Genomic DNA, 12,796 nt, shown 5'->3' with positions numbered 1-12,796 from the left:
TGAGAAACAATGTCTGGTGTATAGCCAGGTGCCAAAGTAGACGTTTTGTAAGAACTTGCATGTAATAAATCCAGTCCCCAAAGTTCATATAATAAAAAAATAATATGGGTCTTAAAATATTAGGGATGGAATGTAGTCCAACACTTCAGAAGGCAGTGTAATACTTCAATAAAACCTCAGTGACAACAATGGAAACTGGAAGCTGTTCCAGATCCCCAAGACTGAAAATTACATTCACCTACTTGCGATAAGTTTTAAATGTTAATGTTGCTGTAAGATGTATAAACTTTTACAAATAGGTTGGTTTCTTCTTGGATTAGGATTCCTTTTTTATTTTTACATGCACATAGCACCAAGACACTAATAATAATTTGCCTCCTGCAACATTTTAGAGTGTGTTATCACTAGGTGGTTTGGAAGTCCAACTCCAGTGAGCTTCTACTGGAAGAAGGGCTGACTTGACCCTGAGTAATGCATAGTTAAAACAGACCTGTCATTTTCCCAAAATCCTACATTTTGCAGTACAAAAATATACCTTCTATGTACAGAATAAAATAAGCAAGGGAAACGCTTTCTAAAGATTGCATTGATTAGTCTTCTCTTTTATCTTATCTCTCATCTGTCATTAAGTTAACTCTGGGATAACTAGGTTTAGCGAATAGACTTCTATGACTTTTTTTGAGCCCTGGCTGAAACGTTGGAGTTATTTCTTGAGTTTCTTCTCGCCAGGTCCAGAAGAAACCAAAAACCCAATTATGCCTCAAAAAGTAAAAATTCCTTTCTGATAAACTTACAGGATCGAGAAGCTATGATTAATCGTGTCCTTATTAAGATCTGCTTTTACCTATATCGTTATTGCTTAGTATGTTTTATTATATGATGATGCTGTAGATTGTTTTCTCAAAGGGTGGAGATGCGTGGGAATCCTCGTACCTAGTTATATTAGTGAAAACCAGCATGGGTTAGCAAAAATTCTATTGTGTTTTCGGGAATTAAACAGATGCATCCAGATGGCACATTTTCTATCACCAAAAGAAATGTGAGAATTATCTGGAGCTTTCACAACTCTTCTTATTTTTGGCAGGTGCCCCTGGCTATGTAAAATCAGACAGGTCATTTCATTAGAAAAAAATTGATCTTATAATCACCGTTGTATATAGGCTCTTTGATATTTAGATACTATTTATATAAACATAATTGGATTTATATTGGGACCTTCAATAACTGCTGGCCATTTCATAGGCCATATAGATGCTTAAAAGATATGCAGAATGGCATAAATTTGCGGAATAGTAATAAATACAGTTTAAACACATTTCGCTTTATTCGTTTCTGCCTGTAATGTTTTGTCAGAGTATTTAACAGATGTTGGCTTTTTCCCCTGAAAAAGGATCAGTTACAAGAATAAAACCACAACACTCTCATTACTACTCTACATGGAAGAACTGCAAATATTATGACAGGGTTTTACTTTAGAATATTATCCAAAAGTAGCTAAACACGCTAAATACAGAGCGAGACTTATAACAATATTGGAATGGTTTTTAAAATTAGGACACAAGATGGAGAAAGGTGTTTGGGAATATCCTGTTAGCTTTTAAGATGTATCTACGTGTGAAATTGTAGGAAATACAATTTATCAAGAGTCCTTCCTAAATTCTTTTTTTTTTTTTTAAAGAATGTCAATATTTCCTAATTACATGTAAAACTTTTGTATGTGAGAGTAACCTAACACATGGGGTCTTAGAACTGGAAAAGTACATTTAGATACTGTGCTTGGTGAAGAGACAATAATATGTTTTAATTATGTTCAAAATGTTAAAAATGTTCATATTTACCTTTGGAGCTGCCCAAGGCCTAACCCAGGGCAGTGCCACCCCTTCCGTGCCGCCATCCTTACCACAGTCTGACTTGGCACAGTCCTCCATGGTGTTAATGGCCGATTGAGGAGATCACTGATCTCCTTTTTAACCAACCCATTGAGCAGGGGCACTATATGGTCCCTGGTTGCCCAATTGGCACATTTCTTGTACTACGGGTCTTGTATACTCAGAAAAACCTGGACTAAACCATATTGTAATGACTCGCTGAACAGAAGGATTAAAAATGGGTATTATTATTTTATTTTTAATATTACCATAAAATATATTTCTATAACAAGAATTCAAAGTGGATTAAAGTCCAAAATTGTATTAATAATAATAATTTTTTAAGCCTATTTTTAAACCCTAAATTATACCCCTCTGTTATGTTTATATATATCAGATCATGAAATCCGCTAGCAGCCTCCGATGGATTAAGAAACTTAAAAGCCGCGTTGAATTACAGAATATATATAAAATGTTATTACTTTCTTATTGATCTGTGATTTTTTTTTAAATATATTTGAAACTAGAAAATAAAACAAACAAATCTAGTCAAGAAGATGCTTGGAAGAAACAACTTCTCTCCGTTTATTTCTTTCAATTTCTGTTTATTACAATTATTACAATTATTTGGGATATGAGAAGTTGCCATAAAGAGTATTGGCAGCTGCTATCAAGCTCAGACAGGGTTTTAAATACTTTTTGAAAAGGACCAAGTACAATAAACATAGCGCACGATTCTAATTTGTAAGGCAATTGAAATTCAGTTTCACAGGGCATAATTTAAGGAGAAAAATGGTCTAGCACTTTTCTGCACCAGGCAAACCAATATTCTTTTATTTATTGATATTTTCCGTAACAATTCCATATTCATATAAAACTAAAAATGTCTATCCTTAATAATAATACAAAAAAATAATAAAATAATAATAAATAAATAAATAATAAAGTGATTTTACACATTCTTACTGAATTTACACATATGTTGCAATTAAATTTGGTTCTGTGGGACTTCTTTTTTGTATAATTATCTTAATTGTGTTGATTTAAAAAAAAAAATGTCATCTTCTGTCTCAGTCTCCCTCGTTCTTATAATATATTGTAACAAGAGCAGGGTCTTCTTTGCTTTCTGTGCCAGTATGTCCTATATGCCTTCGTGTATTATTTAATCTTGTATAGTTTTCATTTTTTTATGGTATAGCTATTCGTCTCTTACTAAAATGTCCCTACAGGATCAGCTGTGGGCTCTCTATAAATGTAATAAAAAATAATGCAGTTTTTTTTACTTGCCACTCGAAGCTTCGTTCCATGGTGTGTTTTAATAAATATTATTTGTTGATGTTTAAAGAATGGGTTTCCAAGATTTCTTCAGAATCAAAGATCTATACGTTTATATTTATATATGAAAACGTTTATATTCTCTAAATTAGATTGTGTTGACATTATGAAAATCTAAGAATCTAAGTCTGTTAATAATATTACCTAGTCTTGTTTTGGATACCTTTGCGATATTCACTAAAAAAAACAGTGTTAACTTTGAATGCCCTTTTATCTTGAATTCTTGCCTATTTTTGAAGATTTATTGGCTGGTAGATATCTATCAGTAACCGGTCTGTGCACTAAAACATAAAGTCTTCTTGTTATTAATCAACATATTTCTAATTGTGCTTTGGAAGTGTTAGCAGAAGTGAGATTTAAGATGCACAAACTTAACATCTGGAAAATTGTTCTATTTAAAGTGGAATGTATCACAACCTGGCTACCTTTTATCAAAAAAAAAGAGTTTGCTTTTTCCAAAACAAATACTTGCGAGTTCATGTAACCACTTACTGCGCATGAAAAATGATCCAGTAATGTGATATTCTGTGTCTCTGAAAATTCCATATACTAAAACAGTCCGTTTTTAAAAAGAGGTTATTTATGGCAATGTCAACAAATTAAACTTTTTTTACATTTAGCTTTGCAATAGAGTTTACAAATTTCAAACTCGTTCAGTTTTATGTAAAAAAAAACATTTATGTGCCCATGCTGTTAGCCCCTATGGTATCGGGGCTCGGCCAATAAACCAATATGATATTATTATTTGACAAAGTAATCAAACATTACTTTGTATGTTTGCTCCCTAAAGTACAGTGAACCATGTACTGTTTATGAAAAGAGAATCAGATTATTAGTACCAGATTAGCCCAGTTACTTAGAGTTGCTTCTGAAAGAAGAAGGTATACATGAGGTGACTGTTGTTCTAGCATCTTCTAGTTTTGAAGACAATTATGTCCTTCAACTGCTTTCTAAGGCATTCTGTGCCAGTGGAGGACTTGGTCATCTGCCTGCCTTGACCCTGGTGAAAGTCACCACTGGTAGGATTGCAGCGAGGATTAGTCCTATCTTGAGCCTCTACTATTCCTCAACTTCTCCCTAACATTAACTTCTAGACTGAGTCTATGTATAGTTTCTTTGTAGTTTTCCTCTTGCATAGAATTGCTGGGAATATTAATGTTTTTTCGAAAGCCATTTCAGTACTCTTAGGAATGTAATTTTTTGGAGCCTGTAATGTTTAGAGTTTCTTTTTACAAATTAACGTGATTCATTTTTTTCTTACAGTGGGAAGAAATCAGTGGAGTTGATGAACATTACACCCCAATTAGGACCTACCAAGTTTGCAATGTCATGGACCACAATCAAAACAACTGGCTTAGGACAAACTGGATTCCTCGCAACTCAGCCCAGAAGATCTATGTTGAGCTAAAGTTCACATTACGAGACTGTAACAGCATCCCTCTCGTTTTAGGCACATGTAAAGAAACATTTAACCTCCATTACATGGAGTCAGATGAGGACCATGGGGTTAAGTTTAGAGAGCACCAGTTTACAAAGATTGACACAATTGCAGCTGATGAGAGTTTTACACAGATGGATCTCGGAGATCGAATTCTCAAACTGAACACTGAGGTTCGAGAGGTTGGGCCTATAAGCAAGAAAGGACTTTATTTGGCATTTCAGGATGTTGGTGCCTGTGTTGCCTTAGTATCCGTCCGGGTATATTTCAAAAAGTGCCCTTTCACTGTGAAGAATTTGGCTATGTTTCCAGATACTGTACCTATGGACTCCCATTCACTCGTGGAAGTGAGGGGATCTTGTGTCAACCATTCCAAAGAGGAAGACCCACCTAAAATGTACTGCAGTACAGAAGGCGAATGGCTAGTTCCCATTGGAAAGTGCTTGTGCAATCCTGGCTACGAAGAAAGAGGATTTACATGCCAAGGTAATAAGGAGTCATTTTAACAATAGTAATGTAGCTTTGTGGTATTAGTTATTATTATTATTATTATTATGGGAGCAAAATGACAAAACTAGCTCAAGGCCGTTGAAAGGAGTTGAGACAGTGTTTATTAGAGCAAATATGACAGCCACCTCGAGTAACATTCTGGATGACAATTACAGCCTCAAGATATTATGAATGCATTTATTTAAAGGGTATTATTATACATTTTATATTTGCTACTTGGGTATCTAATTATGTTGTGCTATTTTGAAGTAAACATTAAAAAAATGTTCGGGTTGATATTTAATTAATAAAAAAATTTAGCCTGGGGAAACATTTTAGAAGATGTGCCTCCCTGGCTGGGGAGAATTGTCAAGTCCTAAATTGGAAAACATGGATTTTTTATTTTCTTTCCTTTTCTTATCAATTGGAATGCCAACATGCTATGGACTCTTTGTAAAGCAACATGTTATTCAATCTCGCAAATTCTTCCAAAAAAAAAAAAAAATACAGTTTGAGCCAGATGCTTTCTTACAGCCCACTCTAATTGATTATTCACAAAGAAATCCGAGAGTTCTACATATAAAATCTAATTCTTTGAAGAATATTTATATATCGAGAAACAAAACATGACTTCACTTTTGGACACAATCTTTTTTTTTTCCCTACTACAGTTGCTTCTATTAATATTAATGCATGACATAAAAATTAATAACGCAATTGTGGGTTTTGTATTTGTCTGGGCCATTATAAGAACTCTTTGGGGCTCGCAGCTTGATTAAGGAAACCAATCTGGCCTCTTTATGCATAGAAAAACATTGAGACACATTTAATACATGCTAAGACTTGCCCTGAGTTTAATTTGATGTGTTTTCAATTTTCTCGACATACCATTTGCTGCGCACATTGCATAAAAACTTAGTCGGTTGTGTTGATTAAAGTCCTCTTTTTCTATTTTACTTCTACAGCTGTTGGGTTTTCACTGATTGTGTGATGCTAAAAAATGCAGAATAAACCTTGTGGCCTATATACAAACACCTATATACAACTGTTCATATACCTATATATATATATATATATATATATATGTATAGCCATTTTTACAAGAAAATATATGCATATATTTATTTTTACAGGCAGAAATGTCAGTATATACTGTGTTCACAATCTACACAAATACATTGTAGTCAAAAAATACTTACAATATAATTACGTATATTTTTAATGCATGATCAGGTGAAATACTAGATGGGCCAGGAAGATCATATTGTTGTTATATACATTACTTTTTCAGAAAAAGAATTTCTTGTACCACTTTCCCTTTCTGTGTGTGAGTGAATAATAGAAGGCACATATTTATGTATAGGATACGTTGTATTGACGATTGCCAAATGAATAATACCCAGGAGACAAGGGTGAAAATGTGTATATGTGTCCCTTCTTCATGGTTTAGGGGAATTACCGAAGCTGAATTTGCTTCTTAGTCCTTGTCTCTGAAATCGGAGCAGCGTTTCAGAAATTTTGGTTACCTGAGCTGGGTACCTACCATGTTTCACCAGGATGCTCCTGATGAAGCAGTGCTTCCCCGAAGCTCCAGCACAATGTCTTCAATTTCCAGGTAGGGGGGCAGTGTCTGGCCCCTTCCATTTATCTCAGCCACACATGCTTCTTGCTCTTGTAAAGGGGCAGGAGAGGTGGTGCTCTGGGCGGCCAGCCCTGGGAAGTACCCAGGTATGCCATTTGCTCGCTGAGCGGGCACTTTTTTGCAACATCCTTGTTAAAGTCTCTTGGGTACTAAATGAGCAGAGATAGAGAACGCTGCATATGAAAACACTATACCGGTTTCAGGGAGGAAAAAATAAAAGTAAATAACTATTGAACATTCTAGGCAGCCAAGTTGATAAAATGTGGTCTGCAAAATAGCAAGTATCCAGATGGCCTTAAATTATTTGCAAAAGGTAACAATAAACTGATATTATAAATGCAATTTGAAGCTCATGCATGAACTATTAAATTACCACTAAATAGCTATGTCTTAAAGTGCAGAATTACCAAAAGTACAAGTAAATTGGACTTAAACCAGTCCTCGGGGAAGCCAGGACTTCATGATATTCCTGCTTAACCACAGCCAAACCAGTTGGGAAAGTCTACCTCTTCGGGCCTTCTCTGCGGAATGGGAATCGGTTCTCTAGGTGTTCCCAGCCTGTAATAGGCCGTCAGCATCCAGGTGGCACGCAGCTGCTGTTCTTCGAGCATGTTGAAATGAGGTACAGGACTGTGAGGTCCTAAAGTGTTTGGGTCAGGTCTGAAAGGGAGCTAGGAAACAGATGGGAAGTTCCACAGATCAGTTACATTTAAGAGCATGGTCTGTTCTACATTCTTATGATATGACGGGGTTGAACGAACTGAAAACAAAACTATATATATATATATAAATAGTGAAAGAGAGAAAGGGGTAGAGACTGAAAGAAAGAAGGGGTAGAGAAAGATGGAAGGAGGGAGTCTCTATATGTTTTAATAGTTGAGTGTACTTAACATATTCTGTATGTGAGTTATCATCATGATCAAGAGTCTTTAGCTCAGAAAAAACAGACAGACTAGATGGGCCAAATGTCTCTTATTAAATGTTTGCATTGTGTTCAACGACTAAGCAAGGGTCATAAAAAGTAGTTATTTGTTACTTTTCACGTATACTGTGCTCTTTCAGCGCTTATCTAAGCTTTAATGTATTAGTCATATTCTGTACAAACGCAGCAGATGCTGGAAGCCTAAAGTCAAAGGATTAGCCGGTCACATTAAGTTCTGACACGTCTATTGGTAAGTGTCCTATGCAAACATCTGAAGGTATGCATGTTAAAAACTCTCGAGAGATCCAGCTGACATTTCTTTAACCTTTTACATTTCATTGTTTTTACATCGTTCCGAGGTCCCTCACCCTAAGGATCTACATTTAAAAAGTCCGTCATTCGATCATAGGAATTGTATTTTGGGTAGCGATTTGCTGGCCTGTCATTCATTCTTCCCTCCTCTCCACTTGCCGGAGTGTTTATAGTTATTTGAAAGTCTCTTGTTAGTTCCACTGCAAACTTTTGCAGACTAATAAGGGCTTGTATTTCAATGGTGACAGCTGGTACTAGCCTTTCATAGTGAGCAATTGTACAGGGAAGTGTAAGTTTTGATAACATTTGACGAAAAATACTCTTAAATCGAGAGCTATCTTGAAAGATGGTTTGAGTACAAACAATTCACATATGTGCTCCTATTTCTCGTCCTGGAGGATGTTATCAAAACAAGCTGACGGCAGACAGCTAAATAATTAGGAAATAGATATCAAATGCATGGAACGAGAGTGAGTTTGCTGGAACATTTGCGAAATGCGCTATCGTTTTACATTACGGCTCTGTAATCAATCTTTCTGGGTTTCCATTCATTTTACGACTTCACTTTCTTTGTATTATTCATCAAATGGAATGTTTCATAGAATGGGAATTATTGGTAAAATGTAACAACCCTTCTACATTGGTAACCAGAAAGGAATCATTAAAAAATGTGTGAAAACAAAAAATAGGGGTTAATTGAAAAATCACAAAGAATAATCAGATTCCCTAGGGTTGTTGTAAAGAGGACAAGCATACAAACTGTACATTGAGATATATAAACCTAAAACATACTGGTAGTAAGCAGAGGGCCCTGGTCTTGTAAGCTTACATTCTATTATAGACAGTAGGCACTGGGATTGCTTAGATTGTCAAGTCAATCATGCTCAACACTCCCAAGTATCCATGTCTGTTACTCTAGTAAAAAAATCAACCCCAGTGTCACTTTTATCTAGTATTGTACCGGGGGGGGGCAGTCTACCCAAAATATACCGTGCAGAAACACTGTACACATACACAATGTTACACACACACACACACACACACACACACACAGGCCCGGACTGGGACAAAAAATAGGCCCGGGCATTTAAGCCTGAGCAGCCCATATTTATTTATTTATTTATTGTTAAAGCCCACCCTTCATGTACCATCTTTGCATTTAATCATTCACACAAATCATTAACACATTCATTAATGCAGTCTCACAAATCATTCAAGCAATTCATCCACACATGAATTCATTAATTGTCATACGCATTCACACAATTCATCCACACATTTATTCATTCATTCTCATACGCATTCACACTACCCCCTCTCATCATCTTATCTGCCCCTTCTCACTATGTTCCCCCTTTTCACTGTAACCCCCTTCCCCACTTCTCAATATGTACCGCCTCTATCTATCCCCTCTCCCCCTTTCTCACTACCTAACCCCCCTCTGCCCCTTCTCACTGCAGCCCCTTCCCTCACCCTATTTACCTTGTTGCCAGAGCAAGCAGCAACTGCGACCGCGCCTGTGGCAGGGCAGGACTGACTTAGGGGCTGATGGAGCTGCAGCTCCAGGCTCCTACCTTAAAATAGGCCCAGTCAGGACCGGACTGACTGGGCCTATATGGCCGCATTAAGGCAGAGCCCCTTAAGCCCGCCGCAACTGCAACCGGGTCCGCCACTCTAAGGCAGAGCCGGCCTTAGGTGTTCTGGCGCCCTGTGCGAACTACTCCTCTGGTGCCCCCCCATCCCAAAAAAAGAAAGGAATAAAAGCTTGTAACAAAACTCCCCTTTCTCACTATCTATCCCCCTGTATCACTATCTACCACCTCTGCCTCTTATCACTGTTATCATTATATACTGAGGCAGACATTGACGGTGGTACAGCATAATACTTATCACTATATACTGAGGCAGAAATTGACGGTGGTACAGCATAACACCTACCACTATATACTGAGGCAGACAATGACGGTGGTACAGCATAACACCTATCACTATATACTGAGGCACACATTGACAGTGGTACAGCGTAATCCCTATCACTATACATTGAGCCAGACATTGACAATAGTGCAGCATAACCCCAATCACTATATACTACGCCAAACATTGTTGTGGTGTAGGCCTACCACTTCATTGTCTGGCTTAGTAGTAGGGATGCACCGAAACGAATTCTGGACTGAAACCGAAAATGCAGCATTTACCTGTCCGAAACCGAATATGACCTCCCCACACCATAAAAAAAAACCTTTTATTTAAAGTAAGTAACACACCAAAATAGGAAAAAACAATTAAAAAACAATATTATATGTATATATATATGATTGTTAACAGCAATCACATTCCTATCATGCCCAGGCATACCCAGATTCCAGGATGTACTCGCAGACTTGGCATGATAGGAGTATGATTGCCCTATCTACCCCTTCTCACTCCCTTCTGCCCCATCTACCCCTTCTCACTCCCTTCTCCCCTATCTACCCCCTTTCCCCCTATCTACCCCCTTTCCCCCGTCTCACGCCCTTCTCCCTATCTACCCCCTCCTAACTATCTACCCTCTCCCTCTTTGAAGTTCACTTACCTTTCAGGAGTCCTGCGGTGAGGGTGCAAGGCCTCTGCCTCCCAGCTCTGCCACTGTATGGAACAGTATAGAGTGATGGGAGTTATGATGTACTTTTAGAGCATAATTAGATCATGAAAAAGACATTGGAAATGGTACAGCATAACACCCATCACTCTCACACACTTACCCATCCACACATATATACCAATCCACACCTATATACCAATCCACACCTATATACCAATCCACACGTATATACCAATCCACACGTATATACCAATCCACACGTATATACCAATCCACACATATATACCAATCCACACGTATACACCAATCCACACATATACACCAATCCACACATATATACCAATCCACACGTATATACCAATCCACACATATATACCAATCCACACATATATACCAATCCACACATATATACTAATCCACTCTCACTGAATATTTTCCTATCTTTCCTCTTTTCTCCTTACAGCTCCTTTTCCTCATCTTCGCTCCTCTTCTTCAGTTCTTCTGTCTTCTCTCTCTTCTTCCGGGTCAGAGGGCACGGACAGCGGTGGGCGCGGCTTCAGTGTTGTGCGCCGGGATCTAACAACAAACCCCGGCGCACAGCAGCTGTTGCCGCGCGGATCACAAGGGAGCGGTATCGGAGGTCTTTAGCAGACCTCCGGCTCCCTTGAGTGATTTTAAGCCGGGTTGAACCCGGCTTAAAATCACTCAAGGGAACCGGAGGTCTGTTAAAGACCTCCGATACCGCTCCCTTGCGAGCCTGCTCCTCCAGCGGCGGACATTACTGTCTGTCTCTGGAGGGGTGCCGGGTGCCGCAAGTTGGCACCCCCTGCGGTCGCACACCCCAAATGCCGGTCCTGCTCTAAGGGGCCGGGAAGCCCCCACCAGGGCTGGCCTTAGGGGTTTGCGGCCGCACAGGGTTTAAATTAAAAGATCGGGGTTTTTTTTCAACTTTATTTAACATCCTCCATGTTAAATAAAGTAAAAAAAAACTTTATTTAACATGGAGGATGTTAAATAAAGTTAAAAAACCCCCGATGTTTTAATTTAAACCCTGTGAGGCCGCAGACCCGTAAGGCCGGCCTTGGTGGGGACTTCCCGGCCCCTTAGAGTGGCGGACCCGGTCGCAGTTGCGGCGGGCTTAAGGGGCAGGTGCCCCTTATGCCCTGCGTTAATGCGGCCGTAGGTAGGGTAGGGGCCTGGAGCTGCAGCTCCATCAGCCCCTAAGTCAATGCGGCCCTGCCGTGGCCCGGCCCACCGGGCAAACGCCCGGTGTGCCCGATGGCCAGTCCGGGCCTGCACACACACAAACTGTGCTCTCTATCTCATAAATACTCTCCCATATACCTGATCTCACAGAGCCTTAGCCACCTTGACCAACACCTCTACCTGAGATATGAGAGTTATTGGCTGTCATTTATATATTTGACTGATCTTCTTAAATACACCCTACTAATGCGCTAAATTACTAAGCACAGATAAAGTGTAAAAGGTATTCTGCATTATAAAAAGATGTGACTGTTTTGGGATGGTATTACTTAATAGTTCTTTGCCAGCAGCTCAGGAAATGAGATATGTTATATAATGCCGCTATATAATGTGAAAACAATTTTTCAATAAATATATCATTGCCACATGTGAATATTATGCATGTAACAATGAGATCTTTTACACTGTGGGCTAAATGCAGTTTGAAGATAATATAAAACCAGTCATGCTGTGCGTATAGTGGAATGAGGCTGGGGCTAAAACCGCTGGAAGATGGGTTATATAAGGCATTCTACACAAATCAACTTAGTTACATATCATTAATATGCCAAAAATGACAACATTTATTAAATTATTGTATTTGGGTATTAGACTAGCAGGGCATTAATTAAAAATAAATAATAAAAATACAGAAAGAACAATTGGCTCATGTTGTCAGCCTATTTTTCTAGCTGGCCTTATCTTGTGTCTGATCCAGCCTTATACATACGTGTTTAAAGGGACAGTGCGGCTTAATTGAATGTACTGGGAAATTCTCCAGGATGTACTGTAGGAAGGGGGTCCGTTGAGATCCAAGCCTGCTTCATATGATCAAAATGGGAATGTAACAAAATTCTTAAGTTTCAAACGTCGGTTTTAGTATAGATATACAAGCTCTCCGGTTTCTACAGTCCTAAGACTTTGCTATCACTTTAAATATTCTTTATGCATTAACTAAGTC

General features: G+C 38.4%; 1 protein-coding gene across 1 annotated transcript in view; it reads left to right on the top strand.

The window, feature by feature from the left end:
* LOC149285305 (ephrin type-A receptor 3-like) overlaps positions 1-12,796 on the top strand; it is a 141,751-nt gene that overhangs the window by 26,780 nt on the left and 102,175 nt on the right. The window contains exon 2 of the mRNA XM_089495514.1: positions 4,467-5,127. Within this exon, the coding sequence (XP_089351640.1) occupies positions 4,533-5,127 (595 nt within the window). The 5' untranslated portion in view covers positions 4,467-4,532. The remainder of the gene's footprint in view (positions 1-4,466; positions 5,128-12,796) is intronic.

The sequence above is a fragment of the Sceloporus occidentalis genome, unplaced genomic scaffold, assembly GCF_023333645.1.
Source record: "Sceloporus occidentalis isolate IW3139 unplaced genomic scaffold, rSceOcc1.0.p SCAF_81, whole genome shotgun sequence".
Taxonomy (NCBI): domain Eukaryota; kingdom Metazoa; phylum Chordata; class Lepidosauria; order Squamata; family Phrynosomatidae; genus Sceloporus; species Sceloporus occidentalis.
Note: the sequence above shows the minus strand (reverse complement) of the source record. Positions and strands in the feature narration are given on the sequence as shown.